We start from the raw sequence: 25,277 nt of genomic DNA, 5'->3' as shown, positions 1-25,277 counted from the left end.
TGCGAATGCAAAAATAAAATTGAACACTAAAATTCGGAACAGCCTTTGGCAATGTTGCGCTGGCAATATAATCGTTTCAGGAATTTACTACTTCGATGCTATTTTAATTATTTGCTATGTGCTGGGATAATCTCGTATCGCTACGATAGTTCGAAAAACGAGTATAAGGCAACGTGTTCGACTCGTTGGATTGCGGCGATTATTAATGTTCTAACACTGCTGATTATGCCGTTCTTTTTATTCGATAGCCTAAACGAAAGGATTACACATAGCGGTATGGATTTCAGTCAAGATGTCTATGCAGTTACATTACTAATTTATGCAGCTGGCATATTCTATGCTGTTGTGCGTCGCAGCAAACGCGATGTATTGGAAGTGGAAATTCTAACTGAGCTCACCTCAATTGATGAGGAATTTTTACAATATCTGCCAGTGGCTGATAGTATCGATTGGCAATACAATAAAATTTTATATTTCAATTACGCTTTTGTCATTTCAACAATTATAATGCGTTTTTTCGTGTTTTTGTTCTACGAAAAGGCTACGTGGTATTCATTATTAAGACTCATTTTTTATATAAATAGTAATAATATAATGTACGCCATATTTTTTACATATTTTTTGGAAATTTGGTTTATTGCGCGTGGACTCTGCTGCATTAATGTGTACATACAAAATATGTCCTTGCAGCTGCAGTGTTTCGAACTACAGAAATCGATACATCAAAAGGAGAAAATGTATGATAAATTACAAGTGATATGTATCAATGAATTACAGAATTTGCACCAAATTAGTACGAAACTATCCAGAGTTGCTGCCAAATTATATGAAGTCAGCAAATTCGAAATGCTTGCAATGAGATTTCTTTGCTTTTCCTGGATAGTATATTTTGCATTTTGTGGTATCATATACCTGGACTCGGAGTCTACTGCTTTTGAGTACACTATTGCTGTGGTCTATTATACCACAATTGCGCTGAAACTATATTACCTTGATGACATATGCGATTTAACAAATCAAACATTTAAGGAAACGAAAGGTATTCTAATGGAATTTTCAGTTGCTTCCATAATTTACGATTCTTTATGGAAAGAGGTGAAATATAACAATGTTATTATAATGTGAACATTACTTTAAACTTTTTTAATTATTTTGATTTATCAATATAGTGCGAACAGTTCATTCTATGGATTTCAGTATTTAACCTAAAATTCGAAATATGTGGATTATTTTGTGCGAATAAACAATTGTCATTTAGAACTTTATCAACTGTAATAGCATACACAAGTGTATTGGTACAATTTTATATTATTTACAGCTAATTGAAGTATTTAATTTTTATATATATATTTATTTGATTATAAATAAATACCTTAGTAGCTGCTAAAAATGGACTAACAAATGGTCTACTGGAGCTGTTTTATTGTTACATAAAAAAGTAGCTGAAATATTTACAAAATTTCTGCTATTACATACATAAGCAGTATCATATGTTTGAGTCCATGAAAGACATAATCCTATCATACCGCAGCTTTCCTTTTTTTACTAATTATTTGCGTCTCTCTTCATCAAATCATCTTTTGCTCGCTGGTTTTCTTTAAAAATTTATCAGTAAGTGTAATTTTTCGCCATCCTTACAATATGTTTTTCACATTATAACCATTGATTATACACGTCAGCGCCATTCAGCAACTAATGCTCTTTACTTTATAACTAAACTTGATTAGTAGATGCGTCAGATCCTTTTCTATATCTTTTCATTGAGATACTTTTGTTTATCTCATTTTCCATTATATGCTCTTCTTCAGCAAAAATTTCTTTTCCAATGAGATTTTCTAGCACAAATAATGCTCTTGTGGCGCGTGATTGATCCAAATAAGTCATGTCAAGTAGCTTCGAATAAACTACTATTTTCCTTAACAAACACACTTTTAACCCCTTTCTTTTTAAATCATGCCTTAGTGAAGATTATAACAAAAAAAAAAGAATTAAGAAAATAATACTTGTTTTACAAATTACAACTTTAACAATTTCTACTTGGAACTTGTTAGGAAAATTCCACATTTGAAAGGAAAAATTCTCATTATTAAGGAAGTACGTGCTTCACTTCCAGTTCGTAGAAAGCAACTACGAAAAACTTTTTAAATTCATTTTTTTTAAAAATAGAAAAATATATTTTTAATTACTTTTTAGTAGTGTTTAGCTAACACACAAAACTATACATTACCGTTTACAATTGGAAAATGTTTACATCTTAGCACATTTACGACAGCCATAATTGCGGTCAGTAATATTGTATCTTGGCTAACTCAAATAAGAGGAAATCACGAACATCTTATACTTCTCGAATGACAAGAAGAAACATAAAAACTTTTTAAATTTATTTTAAATGCTTTTACTTATGGATATATAAATGTGTGAATAAATAGCTTTTTAAGTATAAAACAGTTACATAGTTTTTAAATAAATGTAAAATACCAATATTATTGGCAAATAATTACCGGTATTGTTATCTGGTATTATTATTACCACTATTATAAGTTATAAATTAAATATTTAAGTTGAGTTGAGAATTGACTAAGTTAAAAAACCGAAGACCACAAGTATCAACAATACAAATGCAAAACCTAAGTACGAAGAATTTATTCGAATTGGAAGCAACAACGATAATTCATACAAAACACATTCCGTACAAAATGTATATTAAATGTTGACTCAGTTGACTATAAAAATACTTAAAAATTTTTATTAAATTTTAGTTTCATATCTTCTTGATTTTCATCATTTTGACGTTTCAAAACCTTTATCATTTTTTATTTTTTCAACATATTTTCATTAGTTTTTATTTATCTTACATTACTGTAGATGAGCTTTCTAGAACAGTTCTCAAAATTGAATGTGTTATGTTTACAGCTTCAAGATTAACTACGCTAATGGCCTTCTCTCTAATTTTTTTTTTAATTTTGGAAGAAACTAGAAATCACATGGTGTTAGATTCATTAAATATGGCGCTGGACGGATTTCTTTAATTCCTGAGAGCGTTAGGTTTTCCACCAGTAATAACTGACGAATTATCATGATGCAGAAAGTATGGATGCAGCTCTTTGGTTCCGTGCTTTCCTAACAAATTTTTGAAAATTTAAAGGATTTATTCAATTTAAATAAATTTAAATTTTATTAAACCATTATTGGGTTTAAATGGTTTTAATATTGAATATCTGCTTTTATTATCTTAGCAAATAATGTTGTTGATTTGTTATTTACATGGAATAACTATTGATCATAAATAGCTTCTGTTTTTAGCTTTAATTTGATATTTTTTGATATACATTGTGACCGAAAAGCTTCCGGAAACTCTAAATAAAACGCAAAATTCTTAATCTTCATCAATATTTATTTTATCTCCTTCAAAATATGCTCCATTAGAAGCGATACACAAATGCCAACGTTTCTTCCAATCATCAAAACATATTTTATAGGCGCTTTCCGGTATGGCTTTGAGTTCCCTCTGCGAATTCTGTTTTACGTCTTCTATGGATTCAAAACGCGTTCCTCTGAGTGGTAATTTGAGGTTGGGAAACAGGAAAAAGTCACACGGTGCAAGATCAGGTGAATACGGTGGCTGTTCGATGGTATTTATTGAATGTTTGGCCTTAAAATCGTTGATAATGTTGAACAAATTGAGGTGAATCGGAACAAGCCGGGCGTTGACACGTCGCATACACAAATTGTCCACCAAAATCAAACGAGCCATCTCACGACCGATGCCTAGCTCTCGTGCTATCTCTCTAACACTCACATGAGGATTTTTGAACACGATTTCCTTTGCCTTTTCAATGTTTTCGTCGGTGGTAGAGGTCGAAGGTCGTCCAGAACGCGGCATGTCTTCGACGGTCGTACGACAGTCCTGAAAGGCTTTGTACCACTCATAAACTTGAGTTTTCGATAAAACTGATTCCCCATAAGCCTTTTGTAGCATTCGCAACGATTCTGCACACGAAATTTCGTTCGAAAAACAAAATTTGATGCAAACTCTTTGTTCAATATTTTTTTCCATTGTTTTTTTCGCAACGCACTACTGAGGTGAACTGGTTTCAACAGCTGCCGTAAACGAACTGTCTGACAGATCGCGCTCATTTTTGGCATAGTAATTAAGGACAGTGCTGCCAAACTACATAAACTTAAAATATCGAAAAATATACAGCGCGCGAATTTTAAATGAGAACTTCCGAAAACCTTTCGGCCACAATGTATTCTATTAAATTGGACTTAAAATATCCAAATTTTTATATGTATGGTATAACTTTTTGATGGTTTGAATACCAAAAATTTGAGTTTAATTTATATAATATTATAAACAGTCACCTTGTTAGTTAAGTTGAGAAACCATTAAACTATATTTCATCACTTTAAAATTTAAAACTAAAGATGCAAGTAATAATGAATAAAAACTAGAATATACTAATATTAATATACATATTTATATATAAAAAGAAGTAGTGAATGTATACAGATACAGATATTTATCTCTTTTCCAGTCCAATGTTGTTTTTGAAAAAGGCTTCCACACGAAAGATTCTACCATTTAATCAGTATTATTGTTAAAATTTAAATGAATTATGCAAAGTCAATATATTAACATGTGTACAAATATACTTTATCTGTCAATTTCGACATATCGCAAAACATAAATTTTGCAAAATTTTAAACTTTGTTCTATTATCAGGCAACTGGGAGGAAATACAAAGACAACAAAAGAATGATGAATCTAGTCAATAACTCATTCAGTTTTGTATTTGCTATGCAAAAGACTTGCTAAGAAGTATACACGTGTTAAGTTGCAATATTTGTAGCACAAGAAATTCATTTTAATAATGAATATACATACATATATACATATATATATAAATATATATGCGTACATATGTATGAATAAATATGTCAAATAAATAAATACAGGTAGAAAAGCACACAAGCACATAATAGTCTCTGTAATGAACCTAAAGTTTAAATAATTAAGGAGTGAGTATTTCATCGGTTGTATTCATTCACTTCTTGTTTTTTTATTCAACTTTTTTGTAATTTGAATAATTTAAGTACTGCGTGTATTTTGGGTAAAACCGTATAAAACGGAAAACCAATTAAGTTAAACAGATTTTTACACACATTCTTCTTGGTTTGGTTTGGATTCGGTGTTTGTGGTATCAAAAAATTTTCCCCATTCATGCAATTTTTTTCATTCTCGCTTAACCAAAAGAATTTTCACTTTTGTCAGAAATCCTACCATGAACCACAAAATGTTGTTATCTCATAACTACATTGCAAGATGGCGTTACAAACGGATTCCGCATAATTCCAAATATTTTGTTATGGCATTTTTGGAAAAAAGTTTTGAAAAGTTGCTAATAAGTGTTGAAAAGCTACAATTTTAAGCATACAACTTTGGAACACAATTCTTTGGCTATTTCGCTTATTGCTCTTCGTCCTTTTCAGTAATTTTATGCACAAAGATACTCTTATGCAGAGTTAAGCGGAAATTGGCTGAATTTTTGATATACTTACATATGCGAGGTAATTTTAATTCTTTATGGAATATATATAATTCTGTCCAATAATATTAATTAATTAGGTATAATTAATTAAATTATGAAAGATATCAAACCGCCGAGAGTTAGAGTAGGAGATATGATAATAAACTGGGAGGATAGCGTTAAATATCTCGTCATCACGTTGGACAAACGATTCACATGGCTTAAATATGTTCAACTGAAAAAAATTAGCTGTGACAAAATTCTTCATCCTCTCCAACCGCTTTTCAGAAATGAAAATCTCAATGCTAAGAACAGGAAACTGATATATAACCAAATAATTCGACCGTCACTTCTATATGAATATGTAGCGATTAGCAAAGCCTCAAACACTACCATTCGCCAGCTAGAAATTGCACAAAGCCTCTGAGAAGTCTTTTCATGGTACCATGGTACATTAGGACGCATGACATCTTTAGGGACCTCATGATTGATCCGATCAAAAAATACATAAAGGATAGAGCCCTGAAATTATTTGAAGAAAGCTCGCAGTTAATAGAAATTAAAAGTACTCAAGTGCACTGACTCAACTAACTTCAACATAATCAATATGTAAAAATAAGGTAATTGATAATTTAAACAAAAACAAAAGAAATAAATATATGTATATACAAAAAGATAATGTTAAATACTTATAATGGCGTGAATATCTGCTTGGAAGACAGTGACATATAAAATTTTGGTGCTAACTCTGCTCTGCTCGAATTACTTCAGTTTCGGAACAAACAATATTCTACTATGCATTATCATGTCACTTTTGGCTCCAAACCATGATGGCCATTCTTCCATTAGTATTTTTAGCTGAAATTTTATTACAATTAAATTTTTCTCATAGTTTTCATTCGATTCCACTAATAATTTTTAAACTTTTCTAATTCAATTCCAGCCATAATTGTGGTTCACAATATGAAACAGTAAAATTAACTCTTTTTTAATATAAATATATGATGTGGTACAAATAAATTTTTGTGGTATTATTTGGCATTTTGGTGTAATTTTTATAATCGGTTGAGTTTATCCTTCTGCAAAAATATGAAAAATTATGATATATGAATTGCATTCGAGCGAAATATTTTTGAAATTTCACGCCAACTAGAATGCACTATATAATTAAATACGAATGTACATATTTTGCGGAGTTTTCTATTTTTTGTTTTATATATGAAAATATTTTATAAATATTTTAATAAATATTTTATATAATCGTTAAACATATAAAGTGAAATAAAATTATTTAACAAAAACAACGGATTGAACAAATTAGTATTGCACATTTATTTTATTAAAACTAATTTCATTATTGCTAAATTACACAAAAATACACTTATTATGAATTTTTATTATCTCTTCCTAATTTCAAATGTTATTTTTTTGTAGATTTTTTTTTTATAACTTAATTATGCATTCAAAATTTCCCTAGCATTCATTTGTTAAAATTTATCTAAAATTTCGATTTTAATTTTTGATTTGCACGTGCACATTCTGCGCTCGTATATAAATTTTTAACATTTACACAAACATTTAATTTGATTTTGATTTTTTTAAGAAATGTATGTATATAATATTTTTTTTTGTAATTTTTTATCTCTCTTATCGCACACATGATAATTGCTTAAAAAATGATTTACTCGTGCATTGATGTTGAAGACTTTCTATTTTATTTTTTTACTTTTATTAAATTTTTTTACAAATTTTCACTAGAAAATGTTGAAATGAAAGTTTTTTTTAAGCTTATAAAAAAATCGTGATATAACAAAAATTAAATAAAAATGCAGTAACAGCGAGTATGTCATTGGAAATCAGCTTCAATGTAGTCATATATATATGTATACGTTTCGTTATATATCAGTTTTCATATAAATTTACATGCACTGGTACGTATAAATTAAATTCATTTATATTTCTCAAAGCCAATGTGGTAAATACAAAACTTTATTGTAAAATTTGCCATTTTGTTTGACTTTGCACGTGAGCTCTTTTTTGTTGGTATTGTTGTTGTGTCCTTTTCCGGTTAAACAAATATTTTTTTATAATTTTTTTTTTAAATATTATTTTTGCATTTCATGTGACAATAGGTTTTTTTTACACATTTTTAAGTACATTTTCATTTACTGTTTACAGTTTTTATAAATAAATTTCATTGTCGATACTATTTTGTATGGTCAATGTTTAAATTCTGCTCATGATAACGTATGGGATATGTTAGTGCGTTGCCTTTGTCCCAGGAGTACAATTCCTGCAAAACGTTTATAAAAAACAGAAATTTTAATAAAAAACAGAAATTTTAATAAAATTATTTGTAATTAAAGTTTTTGCTATATTTATTATTGCTATTAAATTAAATAAAAATCATTTTATTATTAAATTTATTTTAAATATTGCAGATTTTAATTTCATATTTATTTACCATACATAATTTAATATATTTGTTCGGCCAGATTTGTTTTATAATCTTTTGAGTAAACAAGAATTACACAAAAAAATAAAAACAAAAAAAAATAAAAAAAACTTTGTAAGGCTTTAGTTATGTACATATAGTGAATGTTTTGTAATACACAACAGTGCGTATGAGTGTTTTTTTCGTACATGTAAATATTGGAATACATGTTTGAAGTGTTTAAACATTTATTAGATGTGAACAAATGCAAGTTTATTTTAAAGGTAGTCTTTCATACATACAAAATAAGTTAAATATTTATAAATGATTAAATTATCATTAATAAAAAACTTATAATAAAAAATTTATAACAAATTCAATTTTATTTATTTTGATGAATGTTGCCCGTGCGACTCGCAGAGTAACATTAGCATGAGTTTCTCAATATTACGTTTCTAGATTAGGTTTTGTACATAATAAAGAATATATAAATCATTTAATATATAAAATTTAATAATTAAAAATAAAAATATAATTAATTCAATTATTCTATAGCTGGTTTATAATTTCGTTCTAACATAAACACAGCAAGTGAATTTGTTAATAAAACTTTCACAACAAATTAATTGGGTCAGTTGGTTAAGGAGCGCTGACTCTGAGCTTCAAATTTGGCAGGGTACGAGTTAGATTCCTGGTACTTGCAGTCTCAAAAATAACTATTTACGAATAATTATATACAAGAATTATTTCCAAGACCACTGATGATGGGTATTTGGCAATACTCGAAACAGCTGTATGGTCACCCAAAAATTCTATTAATTAAGATTATATAAAATGAATTTTTGTTTTTGTAGTTTACAACTGTTCGAAAAACCTCTTATTGAATATTGCATATTTAAAGTAGAAAAAAAATGTTTCTACTTACGAAATTATAATATTAATGTAATTTGAAATTAAAATAAGATGTAAAAATTATGAAATTAAAACATAAAAATAATTTGCTTTACTTAATTGTTGGATTTGTTTAGCATTGAAAACTATTGGTTACAGTGATGTCGGCATTCCCAAGTTTGTTTTTTTTAATTTTAAAAATACTCATAAATTTTGATTTAATTTCTTGAGAAGTTTGAATTAGTTTATAACTAGTAAGTTTTTATTGGATGATATTAGTAAGTCATTTTATATGAATTGTAACATGGTATTATGTTAGGTTCTAAATAATGATTTCAACAAAATTTAAACACCTTCAGTACTGTAACGTAAATTAATTTTGTGAAAAAACATTTTCTATGTTAAAACTCCGAATAACGTGTGTAAAATTTGTTAAGAAAATATGAAAATATTTTGACAAAAATTCCGAAGAGACCATTATACAAATTGCATATCAATACATACTTGCTGCCCTATGCTCCTGCTAGGAGTTAAAGAAATTTATATATCAATACATACTATATATATTTAACTCTCTTGAAAAAATCATAAGCTTAAAGCAGACAACTGAAACTTCTTAGTTTGGCTTGTAGAGACCCGTAGTGAGACATTTGCCACTAACAAGACAACTATGACATATACCTTAACAAAACCTGCAACAGGGGACAATTTGATGTGCATTGTTACTGTGTTATTTCTTACGGCTTTGTTGTTTGCTTTACCGCAAGTATTTCTGTTTCTCGACTGTCGGTTCACATACACTAACATTTGAATTTGTCTTGGTATTTATATATCTAAGCCAATGTATGAGTGTCATTCTCGCTTTACAGAGCAGCAAGTAAAGTTTTTGTAACATCACTGAGATTTATTTCACGCCAATGGCAATTTAGTACATATACATGCGTCTACGAAGCTGTCAAGAAAACACATAAGCGCACAAATTTATCTGTATCTTACGTACAACGGACTGAGTTTACGTGTGTCAAGTCAAACATACACTAGGCTTCCTTCTATAGAAATACCTTAGTATTGTTCGGAGACGTATATACTCCATGCACGAGTATGTCTATGCAAATACAATGATTCAAATTTGGGATTACATTGATGTACAGAAATAAACCTTATGAACGCTGGGAAAAAGGTGACAGTCTGTCATTTGACTGTTGCTACCGTCTGACACTGAGCGAATGCGTTAAATTTCTAAGAAAAATACGTACAAATTTCCGTTTATCCTAACAAATTTCTGTGCGTTTTTCTGTGGTAAATTCCCAAGTGAATGAAAGTATTGCTTTATGCACTCATACATAACGTTTTTTACAAAGTATGTTTATTTTTAAAATATTTGAAAACTTATTCGTTTAGAAGATTCATATTGTATGCTTTGTTGAATATTTTCTTCTCTTATTTTTTTTTTTGCTTAGCGATCTCAATTTAAAAAATATTTTTCATCGCAATTTAATTTTAAAGAAAACATCTGGTGGAATGGTAACAAAAAAGGATTTCGTATGTGAGTTCATTGCAGCGCTTCAGTATCGGTATCGGTATCCTTGCCCATTGTATTTTATGGATTTTGGTATGATTACATACACTACGTCGATGATGCTTATACGAGTATTAAAAAGGAACCTACGCAAATATGCTGATATATTGTAGTTGGCTTATATTTACTTTAGCTAAAATGCGTACGTATACTGCTTCAGTGTACCAGGATTTGTTGTAGTAGGTATGGTTTCGAATATGTTAGTGTATATGTCAAATTTTATTAAAAGATTTATTCATAAACATGCTACGCATAATTTACCAGACACAAAATATTTATGAGCAGCTTTGCGTTTGAATGCCTGTCTGCTTCGTCATATGTTATATCCACGCCAGCATTTGTTTGTGGAGTTGTTGGAAATATTTTAATATTCTGTGTTTTGGGTTATGTTTAACAAATGTTTAACAATTTATTAACTATTTATAAAAGATCATTGCAGATTCTGTTAATTTTTTTCTCGTTTTAGATTATTAAAAGACGTTAGTAGTTTTGTGCTTGAGCTTATGCATATATGCATGGCATTACCGAAACTTTCGGCTCAGTTTCATATTCGTTAAACATTTATGCGAAAGGATGTATCCTTGACACATGAAGAAATTTAATTAAAATGCGTACATGAGTGTATTGAAATAGAAGGCATCATGCTTAATAAAGCACTTGATGGGTTGTTGTTTTTTAACTAAATTAGTGGAGGATTCCAAATGAAAGTTTATATGTTAAAAATTTAACTTAAAAGATTGTATCAAACGCGTAGAAATAGTACAATTTAAATTGATAAATTTAATTCAAAGTTTTTGTGCTCATCCAACTTTAACTGAATTGCATTTTGAATAAAATTTTAGAAAGGATTTTAATTTTTTCTTCACATAAAATATTTAAAAATACAAAATACATGATGACAAAATTTATAACAAATGGCGACATGTATATATGATTATTCTTCCATATATTTTTCAAACTTAAAATTGTTGAGTAGTTTCTCTTTTTGTTATAACATGTTTTTAGTACAGTTAGCTAGCACTTTTAAATTTGTTCATAGTCTTCTCGTTTCTCGTTTTCATTTTTTAGATTTTCACATAAAATAAATTAAAAACAGTTTTATCATGATTTATATAACACTTTCAAAAAACCGTTGCAAACCCATAAAGTATATATATTCCTAATCAGTTTGACGAGTTGAGTTTATATAGCTCTATCTGCCAGTCCCTCTGTGTATTCGTTTTAGTTACAACCAGTTATTCAGTTTTTAAACTAAACTACTACAAATCAAACATATACACATATACTTTTCAGAAGTGGATCTTGACTACTTGTCGAATTGGCTGATATTGAAACTCTATATCCCATCGCTATCACATAAACTGAACAATCAATTATAGGGTTTCTACATTTTTGTTTAAGATATTTAAATAAAATTAGATGCGGAATGTATGCATTTATCATATGAAAAATTGTGCAGAACTTTATTTGTATTAGTTTAGATTTGGATGTAGTAGCTACATAAACTGTCGATTCAGACGTATAAACAAAACATTCGGATATGAGTTTTCTAAGTTTTTATATAAGCTATTTAAATAAAATTAGATACAGAATATTTACTAAATATAGGCGTGAATAAAAAAATTAATGACTGCTCCTATTAGCATTTATATATATTAAATTATATATATTTTATAATTTATTATATTGTATTATAGTATAAATAAAACCTTAATATGGATTTAAAACTCTTTGCAAATGGTATTTCGCACAAGCCAACGGTATTTCAACTTTTAAAATTCTAACTATTCCCTTTCATTTTAACTTACAGAGACTGAAATCTAATATAAAAAATATATAACTCATATGTTACATTTCCGAGAAATAAAATCAGTTATTAACTAAATGATATATTAAAGACATATTACAGTGATCAAAGTCTATTTGCTTAACAATAAAGTGAAGTAACTGCAATTCACCATTTTGGCTTCAGTAACTGCAGCTTACTTACTAGATATAATGAAAGATCCATCTATAAAGCAATGACAGTGTCAAATAGAATGAAAATAGTAATTGGCACATTGCAGGAGTTCAAGCGATGAGCACACAATGTAAACGCTGTGAATAGCTTTACAAATTCAAATTGATTCAATTTATCAAATTGTGATGTTCCCAATGAGCTGCACTCTGTGCATGTACACGTACATCAGTGAATGGTCAAACATAAAACCTTCGAGGCATTGGAGGATTACAGTAAGGATCAAACAACAAGTGCAGTGAAACGTAAAGAGTGTTTTCAATAGATATGCTGCATATATTTATGCATGTAGTTGTATGCTTAGAAAGTGTTATTATGACAATTGTGGGACAAGTATGTCTTTGTGATGCCATTGCACAGCACAGATGTCAACAATAGACAATTGAGTAAAAAGAAAAATACATTTAAAAATACAAATGTATTTTTATCTGCAGGATTTGGGTATAAACCAACATATTGTACTGCTGCCTTAAGCAAGCAAATGTGCAAGGACGCTTCGAGATACTAAATTGACTGACATTGAACAATGTGATAACAATTGAAAATCAATAAATTGACGAGTGGTTGAGAAGCACGTATCATCAATACTGCATCAGTGACATGACAAAGACAAACTCAAAATTTTAGAAATGCCTCGACGTGTACATTGTAATGTGGTGGTGGTCACTAGGAACTTTAAATGCAATAGAATTCGTTGTATTCGCAAAATTTACAATTGAAGCATTCCTCACTATATAACCATAATGTACTGCGTACATTGCAGTTATAGATTGCAGTAAATTGCAGCCAATTAATATTCAATCTAAGTCGACGTTGTTAAACAATGACTCAATGGAAAAATAAATTGATTGAAAATTTGTCACGTTTTATTTAAATTAATTGCAATATTCATTTTACGCGAATGTATTATTGATTTTTTAATATGTAATGAGAATAATCACATTTAAAAAGAAACAAATATGTTTATTCAGAAAAATATAAGCCAAACAAACTAAAAGTATATCTATGGCGTCTATATTTATATGGTCAGTCAAGTTTCAATAAATTAATTAAAATTTTTGTTGTTGTTTCTTCAAAAACTTTTCGAATCTTTCCTATAAATAGACTAAGAGATAGTTCCAGTTCCTTTTCGTCGAAAAAAGCGTCATTTTCAACATTAAAAATTACCATTTAAAATATTTTCAGTTTACAGAAAGTTTAACTCCAAGAAATCGGAGCTGGAGCTAAATCAAGTTTGATTCTATTAAGCAAAACTTATGAGTTCAACCATTTCATCAATAACTTTTATAAAATTTATTGCGCTAAATAGTGCAGTCTTTAATGTTGTATTATGAATCCTATTTCAAGTTTTGATATTTGTGAAAATTTAATATTAATAAATTAATTATATTTTAACGAGTATCAACTAACTAAATCATTTATCCTATTGAGTTTTTTCAGCTTCTTGAATATTTTTAATAAAATCTTTACATTGTATGTAAAACTAAACCGCATGAAAGGGAAATTAATTAATTTTTTGCTTTAACTAAATAATAAAGACTGTTGCAATGACAAGTATAAGCTATAAGCCAAAATTAAGCTAACAAACGACTCTTCTTACCACAATTTGGGTACTTCAAAAAGTTAACCACATTACATGATGTCATAAAAATTGATAAAAATGACAAAAATGAAAAGTTTTTTTTCCTGTTTTTGTGGTGTTATTGAAAGTTTTGCTTGAACTGATAATAATAATGATGAAGATTATGTTGCTGATAGTTGATGGTAACGTCAATGTTATTACATTGGACTTCGTCCAAGAAATTTTATTAAATTTCAGGATGCCTGGCATTTATTCTGCTCCAGTCAACAGTTTTGCATATATTCAAAGACAGCTAGAACAAATCAACATAAAAAATATAAAAAAAACTGCTATTGATTGTGATGGATTCTTATTAGGATCAGAATTCAAGCAAAAACGAATTCAGATTCCGAAAATTAAGCAGAAACGAGAATACATAAGAGAAAGAAAAATTATTTATAAGTAAAAAAAAATTTGAAAAAAACTAAACCTGAAAAATTTTTCTAAATGTCAGTTGAAATCACATCTATTGTGGAATGGAAAGATAATAGGTTTCAAGTACGAATAAATTAATCTTCTTAGTGGTCTCATTATAAACGTTTTTGATGTAATATAGTTTCAGATAAATCGTAGATATAACTTCAAGCAAATCAGCTTACTTATTTATTGATTAGAATATAATATGAAATAATTTAACTTTGTCTTATAAAAATATTTCTAAAATTAATACTTTAAAGGTGTAAGTCTTTATAAGTGGTAGTGGTGTAAATCTTTAACTATTATTATTAGATATTATATTAGATATTATAATGTACCTTCAAATTTTAAAGGTACAAAGTTTAATCGAACGATCCAAATAATTAACCCATAGTCTAACCACATTCAAAAACAAAACCTGAAATTGTAGATATTTTCATTTTAAACATCAGTGAAGTTTTCTATATTACTGCAGCTTTTAACCAAACATCAAACAAATTTAATACAGCTAAACACTACATACTTTATTTCAATAGAAATCATTTTCAAGCTGTAATAACTCACTAACTAACATAACAAGAATGAATATGGAACATGCACCAAAATTTCTTGTTATGGCAAAGTCAATTTTGAAACTCGTCAACAAAATTAAAAATGAAATTTCCATTGTCCTAGCCATGAGATACTAGCCATCATCATCACTATCAATATCAATAGAGGCTGACCTGCTTTAGTGAGTAATAAAATTATCATCAACGTCACAATTACCAATGAAGTTATCTGCATGGCAATAATGCGCTTAATAGCAATAAATGACATAAGCAGCAAATTTGGAAGGAAATTTCAATTTTAGACTTTCACTGTCAATCACATGCAGTTGGGGCAAGTTTCCAAATTTGTACGTAAAATTAATATTTTGAACTAAGGTTCAAAAATTTGTATATAATTTGCTGTACCACAGTTTTTCATCTATATTCTCTTATGATTTCAATTAAAATATATGTACCTATACACATACAACTTAAAATATTCAAAGTTTGTTATAAATCTCTGGAATTCAGATACAAACAATTGCAATAATAATACTTACCACAGTTAGTGGATTATAGCCCACAGTTGTTGTTTTACGGAAAGGATTAGAGAATGGTAAATCCACATTAAGCAATTTTCCATTATACAGATCCACAACATAACGTATTTGTGAGTTTTTATCAGAACAGGAATCAATGGCATAAAGATGACCACATACAATAAACATTTCACCAAATTTTCGATGATCCAATGTAATGTTGAAATTATACTGCACCCTTAAGTTTTCAGCATCCAACTATGAAAATAAATTAAGAATAAAAAATATAGCAATGTTATGGTTCAATATAATTAAGTATGAATTGGCAAGGATATTAAAATGAAGGCAGTTGCAGTTAGAAGAAATTTTAGCAGGATTGAAACTAGATTGTATTGAACTTTAATCTAAATTTGATATATATAGAAAGGATTCATTTTTAAATTGTTAAGAAATATAAAGAAAGAAATATTATATATTAATAAAGTATATATATTGTATTACATGTACTATATATATTATATATTATACAGTATGTATATTTGCATTCAATATAATGCAACTATATAGATCTTCAAGAGTAGAAGTATTTAGATATATAATCGTATCACTGAAAGTTTATTGGTAGATAAAACCTTGATTTAAAGCAAAGATAAATTTATTTATGACATTAAAAGTACAAGAAGTTTAAAACTATACATAACCGTACGGTTTTTCATATAATGTATTTATATAAACGCAATAATTTTTAAATTAATAACTAATTGCTTAGTACATATAGAGTTTCACTTAAAATAAATTTCACTTGAAAAACAATATTTTTTCCGACACTTCGAGGTTCGGTTTTAGCGAAACGTTCTGTATATATTTGTTTATATATATGTACTTACTAGCACATAATATATTTTACTACATAATGAAATATATGTATATAATTTATTTGTACTTTTAATGCAGTTCATAAAATCCATTTAAATTAAAGTTCAAAAACAAATACGGAGTAATAAATTTCATTTTATGTGTAAATTGCTTATATTCAAGGCAACAGTTTGAACTTAACAATCTAAAAACTCTGAGAAAAAACTTAACCTCAACATAAACCAAGAAAATAAAAAAAAAATTTTTATATTTGCTTCTTTTAAATACTATTTTTTTAAGTATTATCTAAGGCTTTTACAGTATCTTATTTGAAAAAATCTATATTTATGTTAGTTGTACATGTACGTTGCATCAGTACATCAAGCAATATAACTTGGATTTGTATTTTGTATTTCAGTGTATGTAGGTACATGTAGTTAAGTACTCACCTTTGCCACAAGTGTATTGTTTGAATCATAAGTGCTGTAAATCACCCACAGGCCAACCTCGTCTACATTAAAATCCATGTAGTTATAGTCCGTAGAGTACAATTTGTTCCTACGTTCAACGCCAGCATAAGGCAGACTAGTTGCTGTAAGTACAAAAAATGCCATTATAAAGATTTGTACTCGTATATATCCGTATTGGGAGTAGAGGAAAACATTAATTTATAACATTTCTGCTTAATGTTTAGAATTTACTTTTATATAGAATTTCAATAAATACGATTTTGTATATAACTTCTTAATATTGTAGTAAGTGTAAACAATAAATTTTAAATCTCAATTCTGTACATACTATTAGTTTGTTTATATTAAATTTAAACTGTTTGCATTGTGAGATACAAATTTAGTGTAGCCATTACAGATACCAACATTTATAGAGCAGTTATTTTACTTTGCATTTAAGTTAGTATATTTGTGTGGTAGAATTGTGGCATTTCAGATATAAATTGATGCAAATTTTATTAACGTCTGTTAAACAATTGTATATAAATTGAAGAATAAATAGATATTATTATGAAATTAATTTTTTCCTATATTAGCTTCAGTAAAATTACACTGAAAAGCTAATTTGGAATAATTGTGTGGTACTATAATTAGGTTAGTATTAATAAAAGTTACATATTATAAATATAATGAATACTTAAAATGAGTTATTAAATATGTTTAGAATTCAAATAAAGGGTTTATATATATATTTATGATTTGGTGCGTAAATATTCTATTATTAATTTTATATTAATTACACTTAAAATCCATGACATTATTATTATTTACTTCAATGTTAATAATGCATAATTGTTTATTGATGTATACATAATTGAAGCAATATTTGCATGGACTACTTAATTTTTAAGTTATAAATTTTGAATTATAGTTCACAGATGTGTACTTAGATTTTACATTGTTTAGCTTTTAAAACAATGTTAAGGGTATTTAGACATGCTTGGTAATTTGGTGATCTGTTGAAATTTTATATATAAGAAACTTCAAATCTAGCTTAGTAAGGGCTACAGTCATATAAAGTCATATAAAAAATAGCTTCCACAATTTTACGCTTTATTCGGTCATACAAAAAGTCACATCACAATTATCAATTTTCACCTTTAGTCCTGTTTTGTTCGTTCTTACATTTAATTTAGAAGGTAATTATGTTTGTAATTATGTTTTAACTATATACTAGTTGACTTGATTACATACTAAAGTAACCTGATGATTTTGTTAAAGAAATTTTAACTTATGTGGTAAAGAAGATTTGAAAACCAACATAGTATGGTATGTATAGAGTAACATGATACGTAGAGTACGAATATTTTGACCTGAGATTTAGTTAAAATATGATTAAAACAATTAAATTATTTTTCTGAGTGTATTGGTTTGTAATTATGGCATTGAAAACAGCTTAAACAGCACTGTTTTAAATAACATGACGAAGCAGAGAAAACCTCATCACTGTGGTCCCTTATTAGTATAATTGTAAAAGTGCTGAATTAAAGCAAGAAAGTGCTATTATATTAATTTTTATAAAAAAATAAAAATCAACCGTTTCACCAAATACCAAACTAATTATTAGACCCAATGTTTCGGAAACTTACTAATGAAGTACAATAATTTCACAAAAAAGCATGTATGTACATCAGCTTGTGAAGTACGTACCTTAGATTTGAACTGCATACATTACCTTGTGTACATGAGTACCTATGGGTACATATACGTCATGTATGTAAATTCATTAAACTTTTATATGAAGTTTGCACTTAAAGAGCAATTATTTCGTTCTTTCGTTGGTTGCCTGTTATGTTTTTAGTAGTAAAAGCAAATATTTTTGCAATGACATTTTAGTATGCAAGTTGTTTGTGTCATTAAACATTTTATGAAATGTTTATGAGATGTTGTAAAAGTGTTGCTCCGAGGGAAAGACTAAAACCGAATTTTAAGCAAAATGAGCAGTGCAAGTACTAACAAAAATAATAACAAACTTAACAAAAATTAACAACAAACTTGCATTTTGTTGACGTTAAAATGCAAACAAATTGCGACACATTTATACTCATATTCTTATATATATACATAAACATAAATACGATAACATATATTTATGTAAAAATGTGAAACAATCTATTACAATTCTGGTTGAGCGTGGGAATATACGTATCTGCTCGAAGTGACGTCTAAATATATATGTGTGTATATTTATCTTTAGTTGCAAATAAATTTACTAAAGTTTGCACAGCAAATGCTACAAAAACAAGGAAAAAAGTAGTAAAATTGTGAAATGAAGAGCACATCATAACCTCAAAAAAGTTGGTGAAATTTAGCTGGGGAAGGCAAGGCATTAGCACAATTAAACGAGTGACGAAATGTAATGCGGTGATATGTCTTCATTTTCAACGCCATTGTGGTAACCTTTTATGTGAAAAGATGTGGCTGCGAATTATATGTTGACGGTAAATAATTGCATGCTGAGCAGGATGTAGCAAGGACAGCAAGAATATCACAAGCAAGTTACTAGTATATAATTAATATGCAATTTGTTTGTAATAGAAGGTCTCATTAAGAATATTCCAGAAAATTTGATGCAGAAAATAGTGAAATTTGTAACAAGTAAATAAATAATTATTTACTAAGTCATCAGCAATTAGATGGTGACATTATTATTTACATTGTGATTAGTTTATATATTTTAGAAATAATACTTCGAATCTAAAAATTTGTTATAAACAATAGTTTTTTTTTTAATTTTGCATAAATGAATGAGTTTTTCAAAACAAAAACTAATTCTTAATAATAATATCATTCTAAATTTTTATATAAAGTTTACATTGTAAGTAAAAAATCTTCATTCGTTTAGTGGCTTTAAGCCTATGTCTAATACAAAATTTAATTTATAAATAAACCAATACTGTATTCATAAGTATAATTAATGAACTAAATTTCTTAATTTTATTGTCTACTAAATACAAACCAGTCATAACATATCATTAATATAAAAAGTATAATTTCTTTTAATCCATTCATCACAGAACTCAAGGAACTCATCAAATTTTGTTAATGCAACTGTACACTCAGAAAATAGTTTAGTTGATTTAACCAAATTTTAACTAATTTTAAGGTCAAAATATTCTTTCTCGACGCAATATGTTGGTTTAACCATACGACCTGTTCGTTTTCATATATGTTTTACCACATGAGCTAAAATTTCTCTAACAAAATGATCAGGTTAATTTAACTAGCATATGGCTAGAGCATATTTTTCTGAGTGTACGAATACAAAAATGACATAAACATATTAAAAAGTTATAAGTTTTACACTAACTAAATATAATTTTATTTCGTAATTCACTTTTTTACTAAAAAATAAAATTTGTGTACTCACATATCTTTTCCATGGTTCCTAAATCCAATTTAACAACTAAGTTTGTATTTCTTTGATTATAGTAGAAAGACCCATTGTATACTATATGTGCGTTTCCCTGCAAAAATAATAAAAAAAGATATATAAATAAAAAGAACATGCAATTCAATAAAAGAACACAAACGCAGCTAAAATGTGAAAATAAATTTAAAAATAATTTTCTGCATCCGAGTTATGTCCTTTTCCACACATTATTTTTCTTCTCATGAAAACTTTTAACAGCCTCTTCTGAAAACTATGTAAAGGCAGGGCATTACTTAAGTTAATGGGCGTGTGTATATCTGTTGTTCATTTCATTCTGGTGTGAATGTTGTCACTTGTGGCCACTGTTAAATGGCACACAGATGCGGTCAACAAACTGCAACAAAATGTCACAAAATGTCTGAAAATTATGACCACTTCCGAGTTTTGTACCATAAAGTAAATACACACCATGCGAGGGTAAGTGTCAAGAATATACCAAGTATCCGTTACATGCACACAAAATGAAAAAATTTAAAAAATAATAAAAGGAAATAATTGTATTGCAATTTTGATACACATACAAAGACAAAATCTAAACAAAATACTATATATAAAATAAATTTATTTAAAAACGAAAAATTAATTAATATGGATGCTTGTGTTTAACAAATTTTTTTAAATAATAATGAAATTTATCAAAAGTCACATTATAGATATTATATTTAAAGCAAAGCAACTCAATAAAAATATACCGCTTAATATATAAAGTATCCTGATACCATTTTTGAACGAAATTCAATTCTATTTGCAAACATTACACTTCATTGACTCACTACACTACGCTCTTCAAAGCTATATATCTTGAAATTATCTTTGATTGGGGAATTGGTATGAAATGAACATCTCAAGAGGAAAACATACAAGACAACAAATAATAACCGACGTCTTTGAGTAACAAAATGCGAAATAAGCTGATAACTAAATTTCTGGTCATATTAAACTATGATTAAGCTTATTGTCACTTATGAAGTAAACCCATGGTGATCAAAAACAAAGCATCTAAGTACCATAAACTCCTTTAGTACAGTGTAGAGCTATTCTATTGTGGCTACATATAAAGCAAATAAGTGTCTAAAAGTCAATTAGAAAAGTTTAGAGGCTGGCGTAGTAGTTATTACGAGCGAAGTAAAAAAATATGTTTATAAATACATTATAAATATATTATATAGTATACCATATTGTATAGTGTAAAAAATATAATATGATTTCCGACTTGCACATATGATATCTTAAATGTAGGTTTAACTTACAGAAAATCTATTAAAATATCACATACGTTGGAGATAAGTCTGATTTTAGGGTACATGTGCAGGTAATTTCATAAAAAAATTAATTTGAAGAAGACAATTTTAGATAATACTCAAATGCTTATGTTTTGTCGACTAATTGCTCTAAATTCAAAAGCGGATCAAAAACAATTCAACATTGTTTAGCAATCGAACATTTTCCCACAGTATTTCAGTCAGAAGTGCTTACCATTGAAAGCTGTGGTACAAAGCTGTGACAATCACAAAATCTTTTGCATTCTGAACCACCACAGTCAACCTAAAGTGAAACTGCAAAAACCTCATATCTAGGTTAGCTACCATTTATAAAGTCACGGTCATCTAAATATATGCACTTAAGGGTATCGATGGTAATGAAATAGCTGACATGTTTCCTTTTTATACAAACACTATAAGCCGTTACCGTTTAAGCAAATATCGAATAATTACTGCAACTCAATCAACTAATTCAAATTAATCACTTAAGATTAATCACTGATTTTTTAAATAAACATTCTTCTGTTAACTTCCACCTTTATGAGACGTTGCCTATGTAACATAAAGTGAAACTATTTATCTGTTCCATTGTTGGAAAACCTATCTAGTACCTCTCTTTCGCTGTAATTGAACCAGATCAGATCTGAAATCTGTTTCTATGAAAAACCGGTTTAACGTCCTGATTATAAGCTTTCATATAAAACGTTTTTTATTCTTTTAAAATATTTTTGCCCACTAATCTTATGTTTTAAATTTGTTGTAATTTGACACGAAATATTCGTAACAATTCAATAACAACAATTTCAATAAGATAAACCGTAATAAACTTTTTTTTATCACTTTTGAAGCATAAAAGGCTTACGCTTTAAATATCATAAACTCAATACCATTAATCAATCACTGATACATTCTTCCCATGCCAAAGCCTTTAGTGCTCAATTACTTACATAAAAACCTTCGCTGATTCCATACTTTTTTCGTGGTACGTTATTTAAACGATACTGTATTTTCGTTGTGAATTCAAACAGATTGTAGGCGTCGTTTTCATTGGTAACAAAGGTTTTTTCACGGTCAGTTTCTTTGGCAGCAGGATCCCTCAACCAACAGCCATACGTTTCGTTCACTGATTTATGGAAAACAGGCTTGCCAACGGCATACAAAAGGCAGCCTGCAATTGAGATGCAACATTAAATGAAATTAATTTAAATTATATATAAAAAAAAATATACAGAAAAAATATGAAAAATGGTAGCATTTGCAATGAGTTAAAATGGAATAAATTCAATTGAAGCGGAAATAGCCACATAAATTTTTGCAAAATTAATTATCTCACAGATAGCGCATGGCTTTCAAGCAAAGATGAGCTTTTTAGAAAAAAAATTCAACTTAAATTGAATTCAATTAGAGTTTCTGAAATTATTCGTTTTTCCCTTAGATTTATATGATAAATTTAAAAAGAGATAAAAAAGCATTCAACGTTATTTATGCACTTACTTTTTTGACGTTTTGGTAGTCCAGGATAACTATTATTTCCAGTCGGTTGAACTTCAAAGTTGGAATTAATCGAGTCCTTGCACTGATATAAACTGAAAAAAAGAATTTTATTTATAATTATATATGTGGGTGCAATAAAAATATTCGAGCTTATGGCACTATTGTCGAAATAAGCGGTTGTAATGAATAAATTATTCAACGACGCAAAAATGCAGCAGCAACTGCAATAGTAAAGATGAGCAGCGTTTAAAAACTGTATTGCAAAGCCAAAGGATAACAGATTTATGCAGGAAATATTTAAAAGAAGATTTTTTTAAAAAAGTATTTGTAACTGCACAGTCTAACGTGCTGCAGCATCAAGTTAGCATTATAATTGTGCCGAGGGTCTGGTGAATTGGTTGGTCGATAGGTCAGTTGGTTGCACGATGCAGCATCTTATACCACAAACACGTACAATTGTATGGAGCTATGAATGAGGACTTAAGTGGGTGAGCACAATAATAAATTTAAATTATCCTCTTTGGTTTGCACAAATAAATGACCTAAATGGGAGAAGAAAGGCGCAAAATGGAAAATAAAAATTCTATATTCAGTTCTGTGTCGGATGATACAGTTTCAAGTACATGTAAATCTTACTATAAGGACTGTAATAAAGTATGCAAAGAAAGCACAATTTTAAATAAGCGGACGATTTAATGGCGAAAATAACTGAAAAATATCTTCATTTTATGAGAATTTATTGAATAATGTTTTAATAATGCTTCATAATATACAGAAATTAGGTTTCTTTTTAAGGCTTTATTAATAAAAAATTTAAATTATGATCATTTGAGAGCTTTTAAATTACATTTTAGTATAAATAACATATTGATTTAAAAGTGAATCATAATTAACGAAAACTAAATGAAGTAAGGAAATGAAGAATATATTGTTTAATTGATATTGGAGATCTTGGAGTAGCAATAGGAAATTTTTTTATATTTTGATTAAAACCTTGCTACGTTTAAAATTTATATTAAAAATTGAAATCTACAATTACTTATATCTATTATATCTACAGAGTCAGAACTCTTTTGTTCCAGTAATGGTTCCAGTATCTTTGTGAGTAAAAACAGAATATGCCTTAATTATTTGTTTTGCTGACATACTTCGATTGATAAAAAATAAATTTAAATATATATCTGGCTTTCATAAAACCAAAATAAATTTGGAAATTAGAATAAAGAAACGTTGGTTAGGTGGTTAAGCATTACAATACTCCAGTAGGGAACCCAATCTTTCAACGTAATAAAATGTGTACCTATAAATTTGACAAGGGTACAATTTGACTTTTACTACCAATAGTCATTACTTTGATGACCAAGTTATAGCTTGTTATAGTAACTTTTAGAATTTAACAGCGTAACTAAACATTATTGAAATAGCATAAGACAGCAATATGAAAATTGTGTGACCTGATTTTCTAACTTATATATATTTAATATGTTCCATTTGTTAATAGTTGTTCAAGCATTTGATATATTTGGTTTTTTTCAAGGTTATTGAAGTCTAGCGAGAGAAATGGAGAAAACCATTAAAAACTTTCAAAACTTTTTTATAATACCACATTTGCTTCTAATTACTTAGAATTAAGCTTAATATAATAGTTTTTGATATTATCAGAGTAAACTAATTAATTTAAGTTAAATTAAAAATTACAATAGCTTTGGTTTAGAATATCTTGGCTAATATTTCCTTTAAACTACTTTTCTTAGTATTTTGAAATAGTTGAACACAACCAAAAACACAACCAACTCTTAAGATATAGCACATACCTTGGATCGGGGCATTCTTCACATACTGGACAATTGCTTTCGGGTGGTCTTTGGCCATAAACTTTAATTTCTTTGCCCACATACGGTGTCTCACTGTTGGGATCTTGTGCTGCAAGTAACGAATACAATAAACTAATTAGCACACATTTTCCCAAATCGCATACAGGGAATGTATAATGAGATGAAAACATTCATATACACTTACGTGCAATTTCAAAATTGACCATTGTTGCATTAAGTTCGTTCCGAGCCACACAATGATAAAAGCCAAAGTCATCCTTGCGTAGGTTACTAATGGTTAAACGCATTTGAGTCTTGAAGCTATAAATTATTTTAAATGGAATGAAATGA

General features: G+C 28.2%; 1 protein-coding gene across 1 annotated transcript in view; it reads right to left on the bottom strand.

Moving 5' to 3' along the window:
- Positions 1-7,659: 7,659 nt before the first annotated feature.
- Positions 7,660-25,277, bottom strand: part of LOC119681683 — a 47,255-nt gene continuing 29,637 nt past the window's right edge. Inside the window, exons 10-17 of the mRNA XM_038094941.1 lie at positions 25,132-25,247; positions 24,927-25,035; positions 23,113-23,204; positions 22,566-22,786; positions 20,294-20,390; positions 16,864-17,006; positions 15,581-15,817; positions 7,660-7,824 (exon numbers count right to left, since the gene is read on the bottom strand). Coding sequence (XP_037950869.1) covers positions 7,738-7,824; positions 15,581-15,817; positions 16,864-17,006; positions 20,294-20,390; positions 22,566-22,786; positions 23,113-23,204; positions 24,927-25,035; positions 25,132-25,247 — 1,102 coding nt within the window. The 3' untranslated portion in view covers positions 7,660-7,737. The remainder of the gene's footprint in view (positions 7,825-15,580; positions 15,818-16,863; positions 17,007-20,293; positions 20,391-22,565; positions 22,787-23,112; positions 23,205-24,926; positions 25,036-25,131; positions 25,248-25,277) is intronic.

Source organism: Teleopsis dalmanni, chromosome 2 (assembly GCF_002237135.1).
Source record: "Teleopsis dalmanni isolate 2A chromosome 2, ASM223713v2, whole genome shotgun sequence".
Classification (NCBI taxonomy): Eukaryota; Metazoa; Arthropoda; class Insecta; order Diptera; family Diopsidae; genus Teleopsis; species Teleopsis dalmanni.
Note: the sequence above shows the minus strand (reverse complement) of the source record. Positions and strands in the feature narration are given on the sequence as shown.